Source organism: Carassius carassius, chromosome 10, assembly GCF_963082965.1.
Source record: "Carassius carassius chromosome 10, fCarCar2.1, whole genome shotgun sequence".
NCBI classification, from domain to species: Eukaryota; Metazoa; Chordata; class Actinopteri; order Cypriniformes; family Cyprinidae; genus Carassius; species Carassius carassius.
The window spans coordinates 6696374-6722370 of NC_081764.1; the positions used below are offsets into that span (position 1 = coordinate 6696374).

The 25997-nt window shown below is 42.5% G+C and overlaps 1 protein-coding gene across 2 annotated transcripts in view; it reads right to left on the minus strand.

Annotated features, from left to right (window-relative positions):
- Window positions 1-25997, minus strand: part of LOC132151643 (contactin-4-like) — a 148379-nt gene that overhangs the window by 58541 nt on the left and 63841 nt on the right. For both annotated transcript variants that reach the window (XM_059559899.1, XM_059559898.1), the window contains exons 5-8: window positions 21103-21306; window positions 18493-18595; window positions 18218-18402; window positions 8007-8146 (exon numbers count right to left, since the gene is read on the minus strand). In XM_059559899.1, the coding sequence (XP_059415882.1) occupies window positions 8007-8146; window positions 18218-18402; window positions 18493-18595; window positions 21103-21306 (632 nt within the window). The remainder of the gene's footprint in view (window positions 1-8006; window positions 8147-18217; window positions 18403-18492; window positions 18596-21102; window positions 21307-25997) is intronic.

The window sequence follows — 25997 nt, forward strand, 5'->3', positions numbered from 1 at the left end:
GACCTTTAGTTATTAAATTGATTAAACCTCTGATGTTTACGGTGACATTTGGAGATTGTGATAATTCTGCAATGATTAATTCATTTAACCGGGATACATTGAAAATCAACATTTTGTAATCAAAATGTAAGCTAGGGCTATGATTCAATCAAGAGATTGTTGTGCCCTTGAGACATTAGCCTGTCATAGTACAAACAAGAGACGTGCTTCTAGAAAGGCGCAAGGTCTTTCAAATCATTTTTACAACCATAAATGCAAAATAAAGAGATGTTATTGAATTTAAAATTCAAGTGTACCTTTTGGCAATTACCTTGGCACACAAACACACCAGTAAAACATTGATCATTATGCAAATTCAGTATTTCAAACACAAATTCACTCAACAAACGTAGAGCCCATAACCAGGAAAATCTGCATTAGCAATTATTTCCTGAGGTCCAATGCATGTCAATGAGCTTTTTCTGATTGTGGTGTATTCTGATGGAACCGTTCTCGAATAAAGTGCAAAACAATAAAATGGACAGACTGCTAATTATGCAGCACTGATAGATATTCTAATCCGGTGGTGTGAAAGATGAAAAAGAATGAGTGACAGATGAAGAAAGACAAGTGGCCATGTCTCTGAACACATAAACAGTCTCTAAATGGATCAATATCTTTTGTCTCGTTAGCACCCACATCGCATAACAAGGCTAATTTACATGAAGTTTACTGATTTGTTTATTCACCACTCCATAGTTGCTCTGAAGAGCTACTAGTCTCTAAAAATAACTTCATGTGCTCGGAGTTTGGAATTCTGGGTGAAATGCTCTCAGTGGAGACAGGTTGTATACTACATAGAATGTTGAGACATATAACTGTTTATCACCACTTTATCTATAGTTTAAATGGATTTCAAAGAAAGACAAAACAATAAGAGCTTGTCTAGGACACAGTAAAGGTTTATAAGCCTTCTGCTAATGGCCTTCAAGGAAACAGGCTCAAATTCAGCTGTTTTAGATTGTAGATTTCATGGGAGATTGCATCTTGTGTCCAAAGCTAAAAGACTTAAATCGAGCCTTAATGTTCATGAAATGTATTTGACTTTATTTACAGACTTTTTAAATGTCCTTCATATTTTGAGCTTGTGTTGTTTGGTTATGTTTTTGGGTTGTAAACCAGTAATTATGTTTGAGCAATGATGAGCATTAATGATGATTAGAACAGCTATAATTAGCATGCTCCTCTCTTCTGCTTATTTAAAGTCGACATGAAATCAAAACCATCCTATTTACGTACTTAATTCACTTTACTGGTCTTCTTGTACATAACTCATCACAGCATGTTATTCCATAGAATAACATGTCTGTCTTTCATAAAAAATGTCATGACTTGCTCCACATCAAATTACTTTTCTCTTCATTGACCTCACAAAGGCTGCTGAAGTTTTGTGCTGTCAGTGTTTCAGGAGAGGTGTAGCCTCCAAAACTCAAATGTAAAGCCCTAAAGTGCCCATTTTTCATAATCCAATAAATTCCTGATGGATAAAAATCAAGCTCCTAAATTTTCTACCACATTAAACATCCCGGAAAGTCACACAAAGGAAGTAAATGGGCTGCAAAAGTTGTTTCAAATCACCTTCAAGCATCTATAGAATAACTTTGACCAACTCGCAAAAAAGGAAGCGGTATGAAATGAAAATGTGTTGGTTCAATCTTTAAAATATTTGTTAGAGAGTAGTGCTTTCTGCTAGCTATTGCCATCTTGAGTTTATTGCATTTTTGGAGAGCTATTCCCTCTCATTGCCAGAACAACTGGTGGATATTTGGAAGCTTTTATGTTCTCAATTTTGTCCTTTCCTATTGTTTCGATAATTCTGTACTGGCCTATATAGAAGGTCCGCGGAATGACATATCAGGTACTCCAGGGGATTCACTCTGATTTAGACAGTTATTGCGAAGCCATTAAGGAATACATTCTAAAGCATTGGTCTCAGAAGGTTAATAAACATGGCTGGTAGATCTACTGTGATGACTGCTACCAAATCAGTGAAATAACCTAAAAACAAGACAACAAATAAGTTTCTAAACTTTGCTTGTATTGCACAGTTGATATAATAAACCTGATGTAATCTGTAGTTCCTGTACTAAACCTATATTTTCAAATACAATATTTAGGGATAGTTCACTCAAAAATTGGAAATTAACATGCATGTACTCATGCCATTCCAAACCTGTTCCTCTTCAGGAACTCGAGCTGTGTCGAACAATGCTTTGGGGAACGCGCTTAGCGTGAGCGACTCTGAATATCGTGTGTAATCAGTCCAATGGAAGAGCGTTGTTGTTTGGTTATGTTTTTGGGTTGTAAACCAGTAATTATGTTTGAGCAATGATGAGCATTAATGATGATTAGAACAGCTATAATTAGCATGCTCCTCTCTTCTGCTTATTTAAAGTCGACATGAAATCAAAACCATCCTATTTACGTACTTAATTCACTTTACTGGTCTTCTTGTACATAACTCATCACAGCATGTTATTCCATAGAAAAAAATGTCTGTCTTTCATAAAAAATGTCATGACTTGCTCCACATCAAATTACTTTTCTCTTCATTGACCTCACAAAGGCTGCTGAAGTTTTGTGCTGTCAGTGTTTCAGGAGAGGTGTAGCCTCCAAAACTCAAATGTAAAGCCCTAAAGTGCCCATTTTTCATAATCCAATAAATTCCTGATGGATAAAAATCAAGCTCCTAAATTTTCTACCACATTAAACATCCCGGAAAGTCACACAAAGGAAGTAAATGGGCTGCAAAAGTTGTTTCAAATCACCTTCAAGCATCTATAGAATAACTTTGACCAACTCGCAAAAAAGGAAGCGGTATGAAATGAAAATGTGTTGGTTCAATCTTTAAAATATTTGTTAGAGAGTAGTGCTTTCTGCTACCTGTTCCTCTTCAGGAACTCGAGCGTGACGTCACGGGGGGGGGGGACGTAAGCGACTCTTCGAGGAGGGGGCCTTCGCCAGCGTTCCCCGCGGTGCTGGTCCCGCTTCTGCCGAGGCAGAACAGCGGCTGCACTTGTGGGGTTCGCAAGTGGATTTGGTGGAGGGAATGGAGACGGGCCAGTTCCTATCTCCTTCCACTTCCGCCAGATCCGACGGCCAATCCCTGGAGTCGGAATGCAAGCTCTGCGGTTCCTTCCACCCAGGGAGAGGGATCGACGGTCCGCCTCTCTTCCTCCGAGGAGGTCGATGTGGAGTCGGTCGACAGTGATTCGCCACCCCATTCGCCGCAATATGAGGAGCTCTTGGAGGTGGTTACTCGCGCGGTGGCCAAATTAAGCATTGAGTGGCCTTCCGAAAAAACGACCGAACCGCAGCGAAGCAAGCTCGATGAACGCTTCCTGCGCACGAGTCAGCCACCTCCCAGCCGGGGTTTTCCATTTTTTCCCGACCTGCATGATGAGATCGCCTGGTTGTGGAAACGCCCATTTTCAGCCCGCCTCTACATCCCCTCATCTGACTACTATGGCAATGTAGTGGGGATGGAAGAGCACGGCTATAGAGCGATACCCCGGGTGGAACAGACGCTCGCGAGCTATCTGTCCCCCGGCACGGCATCATCTCTGAAGGCCCCGGCATTGCCCTCAAAGCCACTCAGAACAACATCGGCTATGGTGGGCAAAGGGTATGCGGCTGCAGGTCAGGCTGGTGCGTGTCTGCACACCATGGCGTTGTTACAGGCGTACCAAGCCGACCTGCTTAAAGAGCTAGATGAGGGAGAGGAGATCAAGTCCCATGATATATCAGAACTAAGAAGGACCGCTGATCTCTCCCTCCGCGCCACCAAGGAGACCGCCCGAGCGATGGGCGGTCCATGGCAGCTATGGTGGCCGCGGAGAGGCACTTATGGTTGACCCTGTCCGATATGAAAGAGCGGGACAGGGTCTGCCTCATGGACGCCCCGATTCAGCCTACTGGCCTGTTCGGCGACACAGTCAATTCTGTCGTCGACAGGTTTCAGGAGGCCCGCAAACAAGCGGCGGCGTTCCATAAGTTCCTCCCTCGTCAATCTCTAGGGGCATCTGGGCGGGAGATGCCCCAGCCACACCCTAGCTCCTCGTATTGCGAAGCCCAGAAACAGAGTGTTGCCTCTCGTGCTCCCCCGCGTCGGGATCGAGAGTCCCAGCGACACTCTCGGCCGAGGTCTTCTAAGCCTAAACAAGATCTTAGGGCAGTCATAGAAGCTAAGAAGTCCTCGGCCAAAAACCCTGACGCCAAAAGCCCAGGGTTTCAGAGGGTACACACCACAGTACACGGTGCCCGTCTCGCCTCAGTGCCCTCTGGGGGCTGATCTGCCAACCCTGCCAGTGTTCCAGGGCGTAGCAGTCCCCAGCGAGCATCGGTCTCAGTATCTTCCGCCCGTGCACGTAGCGGGGCTGAGATGCTCGCCGCACCTGCGGGGGCCTCTTACACCAGAAGTCAGTCTCGAGAGACTGATTCCCTTAGTAGATTATTTAGCAGCATGGAAACTACTGCCAAATGTATCTCAATGGGTCCTGCACACAGTAGAAAAAGCCTACCGTATTCAGTTCGGCTCTGCGCCGCCAATATTCAACGGGGTCATCCCGACGATAGTCGGCCCCAGGCAGGGTCTGGTTATGGAACAGGAAGTGAAAACCCTATTAGAGAAGGAGGTCATCGAGGTGGTCCCTCCTCAAGACAGGGAGTCCGGATTTTACAGCCGGTATTTCATAGTTCCAAAGAAGGATGGGGGGTTGCGTCCGATTATAGACTTGAGGGTCTTAAATCGTTCAGTTATGAGATTGAAGTTCAAAATGCTCACAATCAAGCATGTTGTAGCTCAGATCAGGTCCGAGGACTGGTTTGTCACAATAGATCTCAAAGATGCATACTTCCACATATCCATCCTTCCACAACACAGGAAGTTTCTGAGGTTCACTTTCGGGGGCGAAGCTTACCAATATCGAGTACTTCCCTTCGGCCTTGCACTCTCACCCCGCACGTTCACAAAATGTGTAGACGCGGCTCTGGTCCCCCTGCGCATGCAGGGCATCCGCATTCTCAAATATATCGACGATTGGTTGATTTTAGCTCAGTCAGAGCAGGTTGCGGCTCGGCATCGAGATGTCGTTCTTGCACATATGGGGGAGCTGGGTTTGAGACTGAATGCCAAGAAGAGTGTACTTTCTCCGGTTCAGAGAACCACCTATCTCGGCGTAGTATGGGATTCGACCGCGATGCAGGCACGATTGTCCCCTGCTCGTATTGAGTCGATCCTCATCTCAGTCGAGAGAGTCAGAGAAGGCCAGTCACTTACTGTCAAACAATTTCAGAGATTGTTGGGTCTGATGGCAGCTGCGTCCAACGTGATACCTCTTGGCCTGCTGTACATGAGACCCCTACAGTGGTGGCTCAAGACCAAGGGATTTTCCCAGAAGGGCAATCTACTTCGCACTATCAAGGTCACGCGGCGCTGCCTCCGTGCCTTAGACATGTGGAAGAAACCTAGGTTCATGAATCAGGGCCCGGTGCTGGGAGCTCCTTGTCGCCGTGTAATACTAGCGACGGACGCATCTCTCACCGGCTGGGGTGCAGTCATGAGTGGCCACCCTGCCTGTGGTCTGTGGAGCGGTCGCCATCTAACATGGCATATCAATTGTCTAGAAATGCTAGCAGTTTATCGTGCACTGAAGCACTTCCTCCCAGACCTAAGGGGTCACCATGTGTTGGTGCGCACTGACAACACATCGATGGTCTCTTACATCAACCATCAGGGAGGTCTGCATTCGCGCCCTTTGTTCAAGCTGGCGCACCAGATCCTGGTGTGGTCCCAGAACAAACTACTCTTATTAAGAGCAGTATATATTCCTGGGAAACTAAATATGGGAGCAGACATACTGTCGAGGCAGGGGCCGAGGCCCGGGGAATGGAGGCTTCACCCAGAAGTGGTGAAACAGATATGGAGAGTGTTTGGCAGGGCTCAAGTTGACCTTTTTGCGACTCAAGACACATCACAATGTCCCCTTTGGTTCTCTCTAGTTCATCCAGCTCCTCTGGGACTGGACGCTATGGTACAGACCTGGCCGAGGCTTCGTCTGTACGCCTTTCCCCCTATTGCTCTGCTCCCGGTTCTGGCCGGGCCGAGTATGGTTCGCAGACCTGGTCTTGCTCCTCGACGGCTCTCCATGGGAGATACCGATCAGGACAGACCAACTCACACAGGCGCAGGGCATGATAATTCACCCTCGCCTGGAGTTGTGGAAGCTGTGGGTGTGGCCCCTGAAGGGGCACAACTATTAGCAGCTGGTCTCTCAACCGAGGTTGTTGAGACCCTCCTCCAATTCAGAGCTCCCTCAACGAGGAAATTGTACGCCCTGAGGTGGAAACTCTTCACCTCTTGGTGCAGAGACCGCCAGCTAGACCCAGCAAACTGCCCAGTTGGTACAGTTGTGGAGTTCCTACAGGCCAGGCTCTCTGCAGGATTGACCCACTCCACGCTGAAGGCTAACGTGGCGGCCATTGCAGCCTACCACGCCCTTCTCGATGGCCAGTCTTTGGGAAGACACCCCCTAGTTACACGTTTCCTCCACGGTGCGCTGAGGCTGAGACCTCCAGTACGGTCCCGTATTCCCCTGTGGGACTTGGTTGTGGTGTTAGAGGCAATGTGCAAACCCCCGTTTGAACCCATTCAAGATATTTCAGACAGACATCTTACACTTAAAACCTCATTTCTGTTGGCTATCACCTCTCTGCAGAGAGTAGGAGATCTTCAGGCCCTCTCTGTGGCCCCCACTTATCTTGAGTTTGCACCTGGCATGACCAAAGCGTTCATATGTCCTCGAGCGGGATATGTTCCTAAGGTTCTCTCTGTTACACCCCAACCTGTAGTGCTGCAGGCCTTCTGTCCTCCTAGCTAAAGCTAAATTGTATGTGTCCAGTTCGAGCACTGGACACATACGTCCACAGAGCTGCCCTGTGGAGAAAAACTGACCAATTGCTTGTATGCTACGGTCCCCCCAAGAGGGGTTGTCCTGCTTCTAAGCAGACTATTAGTCGTTGGATAGTCGAGTCTATCAACGCCACCTATGAGTCCTCTGGTTGTCACCCGCTGTCGGGAGCCAAGGCTCACTCTACTCAGGGTATGGCGGCCTCCAAGGCCTTCCTAGCAGGTGTATCCATGCTGGACATCTGCAATGCTGTGGGGTGGTCCACGCCTTCTACGTTTGTTAAATTCTATGGCCTAGACATGCCAGTCACTCCAGGCGCTTCTGTCCTCTTGTCCTAAGCTGTGCTCTTCGGGATACACACTAGGCAGGGGTTTGGTAGTCTGGCGGCGTTGGTACTCGTTCCCCAAAGCGTTGTTCGACGCAGCTCGAGTTCCTGAAGAGGAACGTGTATAGGTTACGTATGTAACCCTAGTTCCTCAAGGGAACGAGACGCTGCGTCTCGGAGCCATACCCCCGGCACCCCTGCCGGCGCTTGCTGGTACTCGAAGCTGACGCCAGCTGCACGGCATGTGCTTTTATAGCTTCCTGGTCACTTACGTCACCCCGCCTGTGACGTCACGCTCTACCATTGGACTGATTACACACGATATTCAGAGTCGCTCACGCTAAGCGCGTTCCCCAAAGCGTTGTTCGATGCAGCGTCTCGTTCCCTCGAGGAACTAGGGTTACATACGTAACCTAGAGATGATTTTCTTTCTTCAGTAGAACAAAAAATAACAAATCTATTTTATTTTTATTATTATTATAATTTTTTCATACAATGAAGGCCACTGGGTTCCAAAATAACCTGTTGACAACAATCTTTTTAAAATGCCTTCTTTTGTGTTCCACAGGAGTCATGAGGATTATCAAATGATGACAGAATTGTATTTGTGTGTGTGTGTGTGTGTGTGTGAACTACAATTTTAGAATGCCATTTCTATTATGTCATTGTCGGTATCTTTAGTATACTGTTGCAAATGTCTGGTGACCTTCCTCAAACCTCAGAGGTGAACTGACCTCAGTGGGCTCCAGGTTCTCTCCATTTTTCATCCACCTGTATGAGGGTTTGGGTTTCCCTGTGGCCTTGCATTCCCACACCAGAGAGTCATCAATGGCCTTCTGCACATCCTGGGGCTTCTCAATTAGCTGGGGGGAGGCTGAAACAACCAACAGCAGAGGTAATGACTACATGGAATTACTTTAACCTTGATTATTACCTGTTATGTGTCCTTCAAAGTGGTCCTTCAAAGTGGACCTGTACATTATTAGAGCCATGAACTGTGGAAAATGGTGTGATGTAATCACAAAAATGGCACATAAGGAAACAACAGCAGTCAGATCCAACTGATTCACATGTCCACTTAAGTGGTTATAGAAAGGAAATAACATATAATATATTAGTACTGTCTAAAAGCTAGTACTATAAATTACCTCGACCAGTACTGTGCATTCACACCGCCGGCGTCGAGAGCGTGGCCGTAAGTCATTCATTTTCAATGTAAGCCGGCGTCGAGCAGCAGCGAGGCGCGGCGCGACTTGGCCGTTGAAAGTGTCGAGGATAGTTGAAATCAAGGCTAACTTTTTGGTAATGAGCCATGACGAGATTGGGCAGCAACCAATCGGAACGTAGAAGTCCACCGCTTGAGAGGATTCCAGAGAACGCAGCTCCGACCACATTTGTTCCCAAGCACAATAGAGGACAGGTTGATTATTGGTGTTTCTGGTTTGCAATAATCTATTATGTGTCCCTGTTTGCGTACAGGGACATTAAAAATAAATTAAAAGTGATACGTGGACCAAGGTGTCTGAGATTGTTCATGTTCCTGGTGAGTTGCTGATGTGCATTAATGATATAATAAATAATAGTACTGTAGTCCCAGTTTACTTTTAAACAAATTTCCCTGATTATACTTACATTAAGTAATGTTTATACTTGATTATATTTACTTAAGTAGCATTTTCAATCCAAGACTTTTACTTGCATCAGAGTATTTTTACAGTGCTTTATACATTATTAGGTAAAGGATCTTAATACTTCGTCCACAACAATATTTAATGAGGTTAATTATAATGTTACCCTCCTTGTGGTTAGTCTGCACAAGATCAACAAGCTTGTTTGCTTTGCGGCCACTTTAAATACAGAATAAGCATTCGATCTACGTCAGAGCGTCTGAGTGCTCACAAATCTTTCTGCAGCGTCGTGAGCAGAGCGGCCAGAGCGATTTTTTTACGCTCTCGACACTGGCGGTGTGAACGCACAGTTAGGGTAAATTATCGCTTAATTATATCAAACTGTAGTGATCTTTATCTTTTAAATGCAAATGACTCAAACCTAGTAATTAATTGATGTAGAGCACATTTAGAGAATCATTGATATGATTCTCTAGAATCATATGAACATTTTCCCTAGAAGGACACTAAAAGACCGATGAAATGGGTAGAATACATACATACAAACAATAAAATATTTAAACACAAGTTTGTTAAGTGTAAAGGTTAGTTGATGACCTTTTTCCATTGTAATTGGAAATGGGAAGTAGTAATCAGTTCGAATCATGAGTGATTTGGATGTCAGATCTATTCAATGAATCATTTGTGCACAAAAGCAGTCTAAATGAATCAATTATGAGTTGGGCTGATGTGGTTCTCATGTAAGTCAGCAGGAGGATTATCATTGAAAAGCTTATAATTTAGTCTCTTTATTGCTATTAAAACCATTGCATGACTCCAGAAGATCTGGAATACATCTTAAACAGCCTCCACTGATTCTTAAACATTTGGTCTTACAAAACTGCTTTTACGGTGCTTTTGCATCCTTTTTGAAGCTTGAATAGCCTCAATCTTTCAGGCATTAATTACATTGAAAAGAGTGACAACAATTCTTCAAAATAAAGTCAAACAGGTTTGATACAATGACACAATAGCAAATAATAACAGTTTTCATTTTTACGGTGAACTGTATGTTTTATTATATTCCTGTTGCTGCAAACCAGTCACATTTAAGTCGCAAACTGTCAAAAATCTCCTATTGAAGACCGAAGCGCTGCTCATATCCCTTCGTCACTGCCACTCATTCTATCTCACACTCACTGGGAGAGTATTGACTTTTAAACCCCACTGTTTAAATGAGAGTAAGCAGTCAGGGCCTGACTTAGCTTTGCCTACAGGGCACACAAACACTCTCAACATTTCACACCCACAAGTCAAACTTGAGAGGAATGAGAGGTAGAGAGGTCAAAATGAGCTCTCAGCATCCTTAATAGCAACTGAAAGCTTATTCAGTGGCATACTGTGATTACGATAGATGTTTTCTGTGTCATAATGTACCCTACAGAAGAACCTCTGTTTTTCTGTGTAGGGAAACTCTTTTTGTGAGACTTAAGTGACCTTAAATGCAGTCCTACCTACCAAATACCACATTCAAACCATTTTTTTTCTCTTTAAAGAGTTCATATCATAAAAAACCAAACTTTACTTACATTATCTTGTCCACTCATTCTCCTTTCAGTATATGGCCAGGATATTTTTCAGAAATCCACCTTTTGTCTGGTTTCTGAATTTTCCTTTTAGGTAAAATATTTATTTAAATGTTCAGAAGCACAATCAGTTAATTTTAAGGATTAGATATGGTGTTAAAAATTTTTCAAGTAAAACTAATTGACTGTTTTGATGCATAAAAACCTTGACTAACATGACCCCTTTAATAATTCATACTGATACTTAAGGCACTCATACAGACAAAAACATCTTTAAAACAACCCTCTTTATGTGTGTACCTGTTAGAGGTACACAATCTTCATAGCAAAGCAAGGAATAGGACTAATGAAGGCAACAGAAACATTTGAGGGCAATTGGTAATCAAGCCAACGCACGCAAAAAGAATGAAAGGCTTTGAGTGTCTCCTCCTGCTTTGCTGCTGCCAGTGAAAGTGATAAACATGAGATACACTTATTGATCGCCTCATTCCCCTGCTCTGCTGACGAATGTCTCGTAGGCCTAATTCCATGGCACTTCAAAATAAGATTACAGATTTTTATCACCTGGCTGGCAAAGGGAAAAAACATTGGGAAGAGAATAAGATACAGAAACAGAAATAGAGGGGAAGGAAGCGAGAGATCTGAGTGGTAAGTCAAGACGTCTGTCCGTAGGCTAATCCTGCCATTGAAGAATCCCAAAGCCGTGAAAAGGATAAACGCCAACCTGTCGCTGCTTTTTTATATGCCTGCTGTGGTTTTAATGTGTGTTGCAAATTATTATGAATAGCTTAAAGCATATAGTATGAGGGATAACTGGCAGATGAATGCGGCCAAAGTGAGTTCATTTTAAGCCAAGTCAGTTCACTCGTGGCTATTTTAGCTGATATCTGATGTAGTAAATAGTCGAATGGGGAAAGACTACAGTCTCCAAAACTTTCAATTACATATGTCAAACCATCAAAAAAAATCTATTACTTTGGCTCAAAATACACTGAAACATGAATTTGCAAAGCTCATTTGTACAAATTTTACACTTTTTTAAATGTGTTTGAAAGGAGCCTCTTATGCCCACGAAGTCTGCATTTATTTGATCAATACAATGAAAAGATTGATTTTGTGAAATATTATTCCAATTGAAATAAAGTAACATTTATGTTACTAATTAATCCTTTCTTTCAATGTTAAAATTGTTGTGCTGTTTACATTTTTATGTTTTCTTTTTTCAGGATTCTTTAATTAATTTTTGTGTACTTGCTGAATAAAAGTATTTCTCACTGACCCCAAACTTTTTCAAATGTATCAATATTAACAAAAACTGTCCATGTTCTTCTCCATAATCAAAAAAAAAAAAAAAGAAGAAAATTAGTGGGTTGTTAATATCTTGCAATATTACATTTTCATCAACACTTAATTAAAATCATTTAATTGTCACATTAAAATAATTTAAAATTACACTTTTATTAAATTATGTCTTCGTTATCATTGACAAAATCAAAACTCTCTTCATAAACCATTTTCAGCAATACTTTTGTTGATGACATCAGTGCTGGTTTAGTGTGAGCTATTTCTATGCAAAAACCTGTGTCTTATTCAATAACGTCTAAGGTTACGTATGTAACCCTGGATCCTCGAAGGAACCAGATGCTGCGTCGAGAACAAATGGGGAACGCGTCCAGCGTGACGTCTCTGAATAACGTGTATAATCAGTCCAATGGAAGGGCGAGACGTCATAGGCGGGTGACGTCAGAGACCAGGAAGCATAAAAGCATGAGCGGCGAAGCCGGTAATCAGCCTCAAAGGATGCAGCAAGCGCCGGCCAGAGATGCCGGAAGTGTGGCACTGCGACGCAGCGTCTCGTTCCTTCGAGGAACCAGGGCTACATACGTAACCTTAGATGTTCCTCCTCAGGAACTCGAGCTGCTTCGAGAGCGAATGGGGAACGAAAATGCCCACGCTGCCAGACTTTAAAATCTCTGCCTAGTGTGGAAGAGCACAGCTAAAGCAAGAGAAGGAGAAGGAGCCTGACAGAAATCGGGGACAACCCGTCCAATGGCCAAACTTCAGAAGGAGTGAGTCTTGACCCTCAGGAGAGGGGAGATCAGAGGACTCGAGGCTTAGGATAGCAACCTGATCACCGCTTAGCATAGCTTCTTCTGGATGGAGTCCTCAGCCTCAGCGCACCATGGAGGAAACATGTAACCAGAGGGTTTCTGCCCACTGACTGGCCACCGAGAGGGGCGCGGTAGGCCACCATGGCCGCGACGTAGACCTTCAGGGTGGAGTGGGTCAACCCTGCGGAGAGCCTGCAGGAACTCCAGCACTGTACCATCCGGGCAGTAAACTGGGTCGAGCTGGCGGTCTCCGCACCAAGAAGTGAAAAGCTTCCACTTCAAGGCATACAGTTTCCTCATTGAGGGAGCTCTGGATTGGAGAACGGTCTTACAACCTCGGTTGAGAGACTGGAAGCTAAGAGTTGTGCCTCCTCAGAGACAACACCTACAGCCTCTAAGCTCCATGCGGGGGCGCACCCTCCGCCTGCGAGAGGAGATCTCTCCTGACGGGAACCTCCCATGGAGTGCCGTCAAAAAGAGAAATCAGGCCCAGGATCCATACCCGGCCTGTCCAGAACGGGGCTACTAACAGCAGCCGGACTCCGTCCCGGTGCACTCTCTCCAGAACTCCCGAGAGCAGAGCAATCGGGGGAAAAATTTACAGATGAAGCCTTGGCCATGTCTGTACCGTGGCCTCCAGCCCCAGTGGAGCTGGATGAGTCAGAGGAAGCCAGAGGGGACAGTGCGATGTCTCTCGAGTCGCAACAGATCCACCCGAGTCTGTCCAACCTCTCCAACTCTGCTTCATCACCTCAGTGTGAAGCCGCCATTCCCCGGGCCTCGGCCCCTGCCTCAACAGGATGTCTGCTCCCATATTAAGATGCCCAGGAATATGAACTGCTCTGAGTGAGAGGAATTCATCCTGGGCCCACACAAGTATCTGGTACGCTAGTTGTTTAAACGGCGTGAGTGCAGACCTCCTTGGTGGTTGATGTAAGAGACCACCGCTGTGTTGTCGGTGCGCACCAACACATGGTGACCTCTTAGGTCTGGGAAGAAAAAACGAAGTGCACGAAGCACGGCCAGCATCTCCAGGCAGTTGATGTGCCATGTCAGATGGCGACCACTCCACAGACCGGGAGTCGAGACGAGAACCAAGGCTTCCTCCACATATCCAAGGCACGTAGGCAGCGCCGCGTGACCTTTAGCATGCAAAGTGGGTTTCCCCTCAGGGAGAACCCCTTGGTCTTGAGCCACCACTGTAGGGGTCTCATGTACAGCAGGCCAATAGTATTCACGTTGGACGGAGCTGCCATCAGACTCAGCAATCTCCGTGACTGCTTGACAGTGAGTGACCAGCCTTCTCTCACTCTCGCGACTGCAGTGAGGATCGACTCGATCCGAGCAGGTGAAATACGTGCCTGCATCGTGGTCGAATCCCACACCATGCCCAGATAAATGGTTCTTTGAACTGGAGAAAGCACACTTTTCTTGGCGTTAAGTCTTAACCCCAGCTCTTTCATGTGAGTGACAACGACACCTCGGTGCCGAACCGTCATCTGCTCAGATTGAGCTGATATCAACCAATTGTCAATGTGGTTGAGTCGTGAAAGTGTGGGGTGAGAGTGCAAGGCCAGTGGAAGATCTGTATTGGTAGGCTTTTGCCCCAAAAGCAAACCTCAGGAACTTCCGATGAAGAAGGATGGAGATAAGTGCATCTTTTGATAGATCGTGACACACCAGTCCTCGGACTTGGCCTCTGCAGACGTGCTAAACTTCAGTCCCCTGACTGAGTGGTTCAAAAAGCACAGATCTAGAAAACGACACAACACTTCATCCTTTCCTCGGAACAGTGAAGTACCGGCTGTAGGACCCGGACTCTGCAACCCAAGGAGGGACCACCTCGATGGTCTCCGTCCTCAGAGAGAGTCTACTTCTGTTCCATTACCAGAGCCTGCCTGGGGCCCACCAGAACTGGATTCTGTGGCCTCTCACTACAGTGTGCAGGACCCACTGAGACACATTTGGCAGTAGTTTTCACGCTGCAAAATAGTCTACTAAGTGAATCAGCCTCTCAAGACTGATCTCTTGTGGCATCAGAGCAATTAGCTCGGTGCCCTGAAGCGGTGCAACGGCAGGAGCCTCTTAGCACCGCTACGTTTCCGGGCGGTAACTGAGAGAAGCGCTCGCTGGAGACCGCTGTGCCCTGGAACACCGGCAGGGTTGGCAGATCGATCTCCTGAGGGCACTGAGGAGAGACGGGCACCGTGTAATGCGGTGTACACCGCTCTTCCCCAGAGGGGCCTGCCCTCCGAGGTCCTGTGCCGCAGCATCAGGACTCTCGTAGCTGAAGTCTCCTAAAAACGACGGCCTTCAGACCCACATCGTCTGCTAGGAAGACTAGACAAGAGCCTGCTCGGGGCAGGACCCTGTGAAGTACACTTGGCAAGGGCTCCCATACCGCCATGTGACCTCCTAAGGGAACCAGTCTCGCGAGACTGGCCTCTGGTGCGCCTAGAGCCACTAGCTCGGTGCCCTGAAGCGGCGGACCGACAGGGGACGACAGTACTAGCTGCTCTAGAGACCTCCGTAGAGGTAGCGAGCCTCTCAGCACCGCAACGTTTCCAGGCGGTAACTGAGAATAGCGCTCGCCAGAGATCGCTGCGCTCTGGAACACTGGCAGGGTTGGCAGAATGATCTCCTGAGGGGACTGAGGAGAGACGGGCACCGTGTAATGTGGTGTACACCACTCTTCCCCAGAGGGAGCTGGCCCTCAAAACATCCTAGACTTTAGGCGTCAGGATGTTCTGATGAAGGCTATCCAGCGAAAACAACGGTCCGTAGAACTGCTTTCCACTAGAAGCCTTCGGCCTGGGAGCACCACTCTGACTCTAGCGTCTGCGGAGTACAAAAGTGACACCCCCGGCACGAGGGGCTAGAACACGGTTGGGACTGCTCCGCCCAGCAGCAACTGACCGCCTCAACCTCCTCAGAGGAAGAGCGGTACACATATGTTCTCACACAAGAAATGACATCCCTAGAGCCCCTGTACATCTAACTTCACATAGTCAGATAAATATGTAATTTTATTCCTTAGAATTAAATGTAGTCAGCAACCAGACTAGTCAACACGGTCTGGTGTAGAAAAACTCACATAAAAATGAAACAATGTAATACACTCTGGTGTAGAAAAAAAACTCACATAAAAATGAAACAATGTAATACACGCGTTGCCTCGGCAGCGCGCATGTCTTTTTATATATATATATATATATATATATTTATTTTATTTTATGCTACTCAGTCACACAAACAACATCAAACTCCTCAGAGAAAGATGGATGCTGCAGTGAGCTCTGCCTCCGAGGACGAGGAAACCGCAGCGCTGGTTTCCAAGCCTCGAGAACGAGCTCTAGATCTAGTGAACATGGGTGGAGATAGGACGAGCCGTACCGCAAGAGAAAGTACCGAGAAAGTACCGCAAACGTGGGCTTCCGACCCCCGAGAGCGGGCGCCGGATCTGGTGGCTAAGAAAGAAGATAGGGACTTGCCCGTCTTACATTCCTTCCAGCAGATCCGAAAGCGAATCCCGCGAGCACAACCACCGCTCCGCCTCGGCGAAAGCGGGGCTGGCACTGCGAGAAACACCAGTGAAAGCTCTCTCCTCAAAGAGAGCCTTCTGAGAGTGAAGCAAAGGCTCACATCGCAGCCGTCAACTCCCACGAGAGCTGACACTGCGCGCTTCACTCTCAAGCAGACAACACACGAGCTGTGTGTGTCCCTACCCTTTTTTTTTTTTTTTTATTGGCAGGGAAAACACACAGCCTGAACGCTGCCTGCTCTCGCCCAAAACTTATCTTGATTGAAGCTTTGACAATGGAATTTATCAGTGGACAAACGACACTAAATAAGACTCACAAACAGATATCGACTGACACACACACAGAGCATTTGCTGAAGACACAAGGCTGATTACCGGCTTCGCCGCTCATGCTTTTATGCTTCGTGGTCTCTGAAGTCACCCGCCTATGACGTCTCGCCCTTCCTTGGACTGATTATACACGTTATTCAGAGATGTCACCCCATTCGTTCTCAATGCAGCTCGAGTTCCTGAAGAGGAACCACAGGTAATCCTGTTGAACCAGATGCTAAATTTCTATTTCCTTCTCCTTATACTGCAGCTGACTTATAGACAGGAGGAGAGGTGTGACGTGGCTGGCAATGACTGAAGAACAGCAGAAGTGAAGCGAAAACCTAGGCAAATTATCATAAATATCAAGTCTCTCCAAAACAGAGCTGGGCATGAGAGCTGAGGAGTGAAAGCACATAACCATGCCTACGACAAATTGCCTCCTTGGCTGGATTACATTAGCTTTTACAATATGCACCAGCTATTTATCTAATTAATACATTTATAAATCACCACTACATTGCACATCTGGAAAGCCCATTAGGAGAACTTCCCTTTTCTTGGAACCCCCCCCCCCACATATTCCACATTGTTTGGAAAATAAACAACAAGACTACAGGGATAATAAAACATTCAGCCAGTTCCTTGCAGACTATTCTTGTAAATGGGCCACTGGGTATGTGGGTATAGCATTAGAGCCAGTGCAAGATCCCATAAGGGAGGATAAATCCCACTCCTCTCTAGCCTACAGGTACTTACTTAATAGGTAGCTGTCTTGTATGAACAATGCCATTGAGCCAACACATTGGTGAAGGGGAAAGGTTATGAACTCTTCATTTTTAAAGTCCATATTTAATATGCTTCTCTTCATAAGCCTCTGAGTCACAATACACTAGCTGGAAACCTAGGCCTAGCAATTGAGGGCCCATTTTAAGAAATGTTACTTGGATACCAAATTATTGAATATTAGAATGATTTCTGAAGGCTCGTGTGACTCTAAAGACTGGAGTAAAGGCTGCTGAAAATTCAGCTTCGGTATCACAGGAATAAAATTGTATAAAAAAAAATATTGAAATAGAAAGCAGTTATTGAAAACTCTAATAATATAAAAAATATGATTGTTTTTGTTGACCAAATAAATGCAGCCTAGTGAGTACAAGAGACTTCATTCAAAAACATAAAAAAAATCTTATTGACCCCAAACTTTTGAACAGTAAACAAATAACTATGAAACCTATTCCTTACAAAATAATAAATTCTCCTAGCCATTTGATTTCAAGTATCATTCATGACCATAACACAAACAAGCAAGCTCCACTCAGCCTTTAATTCTGAACACTGGGTTCAGTTGGTTCCAGAGTCTACAAATATACTTCAAAATCAATGACTATTTTTTGATAAAAACACAAAAAAATCACTGATCCAGATGCTGCTCTACTGAGTGTTTTCCTGGCATATGTGCCCCTCATCTAAGCATAGTAAGTTTAACAGCTTTGATCTGGAGTCAAATTGGATCCCAATCATGGTGCCATCTGGTAAAATTGAACACACAAACAGAAGGTCAGGCTCAAGGTCATGCTCTTATCTTTTTAATCTGGATAAAAATATTAAAAACATTATGACCTGGAAGCTTTAATCATTTTGATGCACTGTTAAAGCACAATATCCGGCCTTAAGTTGATTTTCTGCTGGTCAGGGTTGAAGACTGGAAAGGCATCATGTCCTTCACTTCAATGAACGAGACATGTGGCTTTCGCTGTTCAAATATTCATGCATCTCTAGACAACTTACCAAAGAAAGACAGCTTTCCCTGCACAGAGTTTCTTCCTTTGGAGTTCTCTGCCATACATTCGTATGTGCCCGCATCTTCTTGCTGGAAGTAAGGGATTTCCATCACGCCGCTGGTTTTTCTTACATCCACTTTACGGGCGAATGGGACTCCGTCCACCCGATGCCAGCTTATGGAAGGTACTGGACTAAGTCACGGGGAAAAAACACAAACGCAAAAAGAAATTCAAAGACTGATTACATCCTCTTTCTATTGAGGACATCTTTGTAATACTTACTTCCCCAGTGCAAAACACTCCAGACGCACAGTTGAACCTTTGGCCACTTGAACGATCTCTGGAAACTGCACTTCAATCTTTGGCTCATATTCTCCCATAACACCTATAAAAAAGAAACATTTAATCGCCTGTCACAAGCAAAATCGCAATTATTTCCAACAAAAGGTATCAGTTATGCCACCTGAAATTGCAATTTCACAAGCAACCAATCTTTTATTTTCCCTTTCATTATTATTGCATGAATTATTTTGTAGCTTCTGAAAGGCTTTTGGGATAGCAGGGAGCCCTGATATCTCCCTCTGTGTTTCTGTGAGGTGTGCTATCGGACTTGCGACTAAGCTGTCTGAGGGACTCAAAGAGATGCTTATCTGTAATGTCTAACTCTGGCTGTTTATGTCAGCGCTGCCAAATGGGAAAGGTTGAGGAGAGGCAATCATCCCCTTCTGTAGCATCTCATGTAGAGAGACTATTACAATGGGGTTTGAAATTGTGCCTGGAGATCACACAGTGAAAGTAGCCATTGAGTGGCTCATGTTGGTCATAAACCACTGATACAAATATCAGGTCAGTAGAACATGTTTTTCACCATAATTCTGACATATTATGTGTCAAATGAACTATTCAGAAAACATTGTAAAATGTTTCCCAAAAACATTTCTTAGTAATGTTGAAAACAATTATTCTGCTTAATATTGTTTATTTTTGGAAAGCGTGATACATATTTTAAAATATATTTTAATAAATAAAAAGTTCAAAAGAAAAGCATCGACTTGTAAAAGTCAGTTCAGAACAATGTAAAACTCTTTATTTGTCACTTTTGATTGATTAAATGTGTAATTTCTTCAAAAAAGTATTAATTTCTTTCTTTAAAATTTAGCTGACCAGGACTTTCTGTTGCTGCATCTGCTTTTAATTAAACTTCTGGTAAAAAGGGCATAAATATAATTGAGGGCAGTTTTGACTACTCAAAAACCTGAAAAATTAAACTTTTACCAATAAATGTATCAAATACCCTGGAGAATTATTAAAATAAATAAAATATTATTAGGATTATTAATTCATAAAAGACAATAACTTAAAGCTATTATAATTTAACGTTTAAAACTAGAATGGTTGTAAATTATATATATATATATATATATATATATATATATATATATATATATATATATATATATATATATATATATATATATATATATATCAGTGGGGATTTCTTTAAGACTGCAAGGGAAGCTCAGCTTCCCCTCTAATGTAAAAAAAAAAACAACGGTCAAATATGTACTATTGTGTATTATGTACTGTGTTAATCAGCTACATGTCGACTGACTCGATTTTCTTCTCATACATTCCCGTAGCGTCACAGAGCATTTCCCAGTTGAAGCCGAGCGTCCATTGACTTCAAAGGGGCTGCTTTGAACAGTTTTTTTCAGTGCTCCGAAGCTAGACGGTCATTGGATAAATGCTGCGATTATGTCCCGCCCACGGACGCTCAGCGTCTCTGGAGGTGAATGAGGAGTGGGCTGGCCCGGACGCCGGGCTTCCGCGTGATGATTGGAGGATCTGTCGATCTCCTTTCGACTGACAGCGGTCTGCACCATAAGAAGTCGGTGAAGGTGTTTCATGCTCAGTCCCATGATCGCGGATTTCTCAAGTGTATTCGAAAGACAAACTGTGGAAATATTTCTTGATATTTGTAAAATACAGAACCACCACAAAATTAAATTGGTAACTAAGACAGATTGAAAATGTGCGCGCGCGCGCGCGCGCACACACACACACACACACACAGACACACACACACACACACACACACACACAGACAGACTATAGCCATCTAGTGGTTAAAGTGATTTATTACCATTTTTAAACTGAATTTTCCAAAAAATGGGCAAACATCTTACATTAAACCTTATAAAATTATCCATGGTATCCCCATGTATGAAAGTTAGAAATCTGGGTCTTTTATGAAGTGAATTTTACCTGAAATGCTTTTTTCTTTTTTTGTAAAAAAAAAAGCCTATTTAAATAAATATTTATTTATTTATAGAAATTTAAAAGATTTAAATCCTCCAAAAACTGTACAAAGTTTAGTAAAAACATAAATGAACAGAGTAAAATTATATTTGTAAAAAATTTAAATATTTTTCTATTACAAAATTAAATGTTATTGTCTGGGGTCAAAAAGACCCCGAGTGTCACTACAAATGAAGACCATCAGAGGGTTATAATGTAGGCCGAAAATGAGCTTCCCCTCTTTGAAAGACCGCCACTGATATATATATATATATATATATATATATATATATATATATATATATATATATATATATGTGTGTGTGTGTGTGTGTGTGTGTGATCAAACTGTAAATCTAGAGAGGAGCAACATTTAGATCAGCCTAAGACAATGACCTTTCAGTTCAAGGGTTTTTAATAATGCCAGCCTACAGGCACCAAAACATGCTGCCACAGCTTGCAAAGAAACAGCTTATTAACCTTTGAATAAAACGTGCATTCTACATATATTTTATCTCTTTTAGATACATAATTCTATAATGCATATGGGATTGAATGTATGGTATATATTGAGACATCAACAAGCATTCTCACCGTCGTTGCGCAGTATCAGAGGAGTAGGCGGGCCTTGGACGCGTGTCTTGGTGACAGTATTGGTCACGACACAGGTGTAGTTGCCCACATCAGATGGCTCAACTTTAGCGATGTATAGATTCCCTGTCTCCTGGGACACGAATCGACGAAAATCTTGCTTCACAAATGACGGGTACTCATTAAAAATCCAGGAGAACGTCAAAGCTATTAGAGGAAAAAGGAAAGAAGGAAAAAAGATTGTCAATGTCACACTTGAGTAGAAAGAGGCCATTCTACTGCCCGGAAACCACATTTGCATAAACATAACTAGAGTACACGGTGACATTTCCTCTCTCAGCAGAGCCTAAATGGCATATGTGGGCTCTGCTCATGAATCTTGCACCTCCCTAGAGTTACTAAATTAGCATTGGGGCTACATGCTAAGGTGAAAATTAATCAGCCTGAGGAGGGTTGTGTGGCTTAGGGGGTGAAAATTAATGACAGAAAGGATAACCAGTGCCCTGTGATTAGTTGGCCACTAGTCAAGTGGGAAAGTGGTCGTATGTAACCAATGTTCAAAAATCCAAAGTGCTATTCATTGACATTGGTCAGTTGATGGATAATCAGGTGACAAGACATGAGCTAACCACACAGCATTTCATTAAAACAGAGTAATGACAATAAAGAAATCTTAATGTAAATGTGTGAAGGACAACAGATGAATGGAAAAGTACAAAATAAAATTCAACTACCTTAATTGGGCGAATCTCACAAAACTGTCAAGAAATGTCCTTGTTCCACCAAAATAATAGGAAGCCTATTTTTAGGACTACTGACATTATTTTCATGACAATCCAATTCATAGTATCCCACCATAATGTGAACAATACATTTACTGTAATTCACTTCACTATAATGTGACAAAAAATTCTAAAGTATAAAATATAGCTACATGTTACAATGTGCTTATTTGTCATGAAAGTAGAATATTTTATTTTATTTAGATTCACCTTTATTCTAGCTCATGCTGGAAATAGTAATGCAGCCATTTTTTTATATTTCCAGTTATTTTGTTTCAACACACCATTGTCACACTATATCAGACAAATCAACAGACAAATAAATAACAGTCTCAACTCTGAGAGGAGTGCTGTTGACCAGACTTTGAAAATGTAGCATTCTTGCTGCCCGTTTCTCTCCAAGAAATGTCAGCATACACTTAATGTCACATCTGTCAGTGGTTGGTTCTTCTACAAGCACAGAAAAACAGTTTCAGACCTGACCTCCAGGAGTTACAGCTGTTTTTCTTTTTGCTAATTCAGTTACCCACAATGCCTGTCATTCTCCAAGTTTCACCATCAACTCAGTACTACGGAAAACGCAAGGTGAACCAGGAATTTCTCTATTGTCCAGGTGTGAATCAAAATGATAAAGGAAAATTTCCTTTCAGAGGAAACGCTTTCTGATAATAATACAACTGCTGACTTTTTACTTGAAGCACATGGTTGTGATTGTAGAAAGGCTCTAAACTAAAATGTTTGCTTTTATAATGGCTTTGCATAAGTCAAAATCTAATTGCTGCTCAAAACAGAAATAAAGAAATCAGCTGTCAATCTAATAAGCATCTAACCACATCTGTGGAGGAACAATGCACTGAAGCATTAATAAACCGATGTGCATTTCCTGTCATCAGCCTCCTCCATGTCTCTGTGGCACTTACTACATCTTATTCAACCAAACCACTCGAAGGTTAGACATGTTGGCATGTGAGCTTTCCATTTGTGCCGTCAGTGATAAATGCATTTGCAGAACGTTATAATGTTCTACTTGGCCAAGGCTTTTGGCTCCCCAGCAGCGCATTTAATCGACAGGCACATAGCATCTCCATGGCTTAGCCCAATCAAACCCACTTACTCGTTAGCTAATTACACAAAACAGTCTTGGAGGATTCCTGCCTGAGCCCTGGTCATTTATCACAGTTTGATCTGATCTATAGCTGTGGGCTTCGGCTATCTTGTGCACAGAAGGGGCTTGAGCAGCTTGGTTTTCCCACCCATGAACTCTGAGTGCTAAGCTAACATCATTCCTTTAAAATACAGCTGTAATTTAAGGAAGTATTTCTATGAAAGAAAACCAAGACTTTCATAAATATGCTATGGTTAAGCTTAGGCACTTAAACTCTAAGTTTAATGAAACGTTTAAGTGTTAATTAACAGGAAGATTAACAGTAAGGCTAACAAGATGTAAACAAACTGCAGGTTTGAGCTGGTTTAAGATGGTCATATGCTGGTCCTGAGTGGCTAAGAACCATCTTAGGACCAGCTTAAACTAGTTAAAACCAGCTCATGACCAGCTTAAACCAGCTCAAACCAGATCATGAACAGCTAAGGACCAGCTTAAACCAGCAGTCATGATTCAAAACATAACTAACCAGCATATGCTGTTTTTTTCAACAGGGTAACCACAGTTTTACTACAAATACCATGGTTAGTGTAGCAAAACCATGGTTAATTTGTAGTTACCATGGTTTAACTATAGTAACTATGTTTTTTATTTTTATTATTTGTAGTAAAACCGTGGTTTATTAGCTCTAGGTCAATTACTAGCTTACATGAGGGTGCCAGCTTGAACTTAATTTTGATATTTATTATTATTTTTTTCATCTTTCTTATGCTAGTGCTGTGCTTTGAAAATATTTGTTAAGTCACTTGTGAGGAATATAATACCTATCCGCACAGACATCTGGGGCTCAGGACGAACTGATTAACATAATGTGATTTTGTGCTATTGCATATGGCAAAACAGGATCTGCTTTCTGACTAAAACTTCAAATGCTAATCCACTACTGATGCATGCATTGACGCTGCTTTTAAAAACAAAACATAGCTTTGTGTAAGCAAAGAAAGGTCACATACAGTTGCTCAAAGGCTGTTGTTGCAACCCTAACACAACACAAAGGATTTCTTCACTCAATTATACATACCCTTAGATTTATATTTTTTTCATATGAGTTGATTTACTTAGGTATTAAGGTCCAAAAAGAAATACATAATGCAACAAAATGAGAAAATCCAAGCAGATAAGTTTTCAAATTTTTCCACTGAGATGAAACCTTTCCTGAAAAAGCACTTGGTTCTCAGCTGGGCTCTCCAAAGAATCTTCCATACAGTATGTTAAATGTTCAAGGTTCACTCTGAAATTTGATGTGCAAGAAGCCAAGACTCTTCACTTTGAAGGGTCCCTAGAGGGGACTGTCAGATGCTGACAAAACTCAGTTTGCATTATACCAAGAATGCTGGGGTTGCAGAAAGTCAGCAGAGAAGTCAACATAAAACGAAAAGGGAAAAATAGACCATATAAGATTTGTGCAAATTGTATAGACATGTGGAGAGTATTAAGGAAGATGAAGAAAATTTGTTTCTTTTTAAGGCAGGTCTGTTGTACAAAACTGGAGATTTTCCATGGTGGGGTTAACATCTACTGCAGGAATACATTTTAAAGCTGACGTGTGTGTGTGAAAAAAAAAATATATATATAATTTTATATATATATTAAATGCTGTCTGAATATTGCTGTGACGCTATAGCTCTATTGTGAGTTTGGGGTAACATTACCTGACTGGCTGAACAATGGCAGACAGGGGGCAAGACAGACAAGGATTTTTCTTTTTCTAATTCTGTCTTAACTTTAAGGTACAGCACCCATCAAAACATCTGGCGCCAATAAGATAATTTTTTTTATTTTTTTATTAATACTTTAATTGTATTCCTTTAATCAAATTTAGAATTAATTTTAATATTAACCATTTCTAATGTTACAAGAATTTCTATGTAAAATAAATGCTGCTCATTAAGCAGCAGAATTGTTTTCAACACTGCCAAATAATAAATGTTTCTTGAGCAGCAAATCAGCATATTAAAATATTTAAAAAAGCTTACTGATCCCCATACATTTAATTTTCTGCCAGGCATAAAAGAATAAGTCAGATCATCTAAAAAAAGAAAATAATAATAATAATAATAATAATAATAATAATAATAATAATAATAATAATAATAGTAGCACACCTCTCCTCAAACACACACAAATAAAATATTTTCGGTTAGCAGTTTGTTCAGATTTTAGAAAACACTACTAAATATAAATCAGTAAAAACAATCACTGTAAGCAGTTATCAACATATTCATGAAAATAAAAAAAATTGTTTTGTACTTTTTCTTGCCATTAACTTGACATGATGAAGGTGATTGTGTGATCTTGCTCAAAGACAAATGTTCTAATGTGCTTACACAAGCACTACTGATGAGTGACAGTAACTGGAACTACAATTAGAAAATAGGTGTTTCAGACTTTAGGCTAGGTCACAGTGCCCGTCTGAATACTATAAACAGTCTATCTGACAACAATCTCTGTCTTTCTAATTTACACTAGCGTGGAAGCCTGAGGAAAAACAGTGGTGTGGGAGGTATTTAAAAAAAATCTCACTATAATATTTCATTTTAGCAGAAAGAAACCATTATTACACCGGTGAAGAAACAGAGAGAAGAAAAGACATATCTGCAGACGAAATAAACCATCTATCACCACAAACACCAATCTCAGTTCCAATCAAGGAGACCCATTCATTATTTTTACACTCCGTCATGCCGCAAGCAGGAAATAAAGCTTTATGAAAAGATACACATATCTGCCTCTTAATCGCACATTATTGATGCGAGTTCTCTTGATGAATTTTAATAGCATCACAGCTGCCTGATCATCGCCTGTTAATAATACATGTGAGACTAGTTGTGACAACAGTATGCATATTTAATCATTGTGCCTGGGATTACACAAGCTTACTGCTTGGCAAATATATATAAAAAGTTAATTGATTAATTAATAATTAAGTAAATAAATAAATCATAAAAACAACA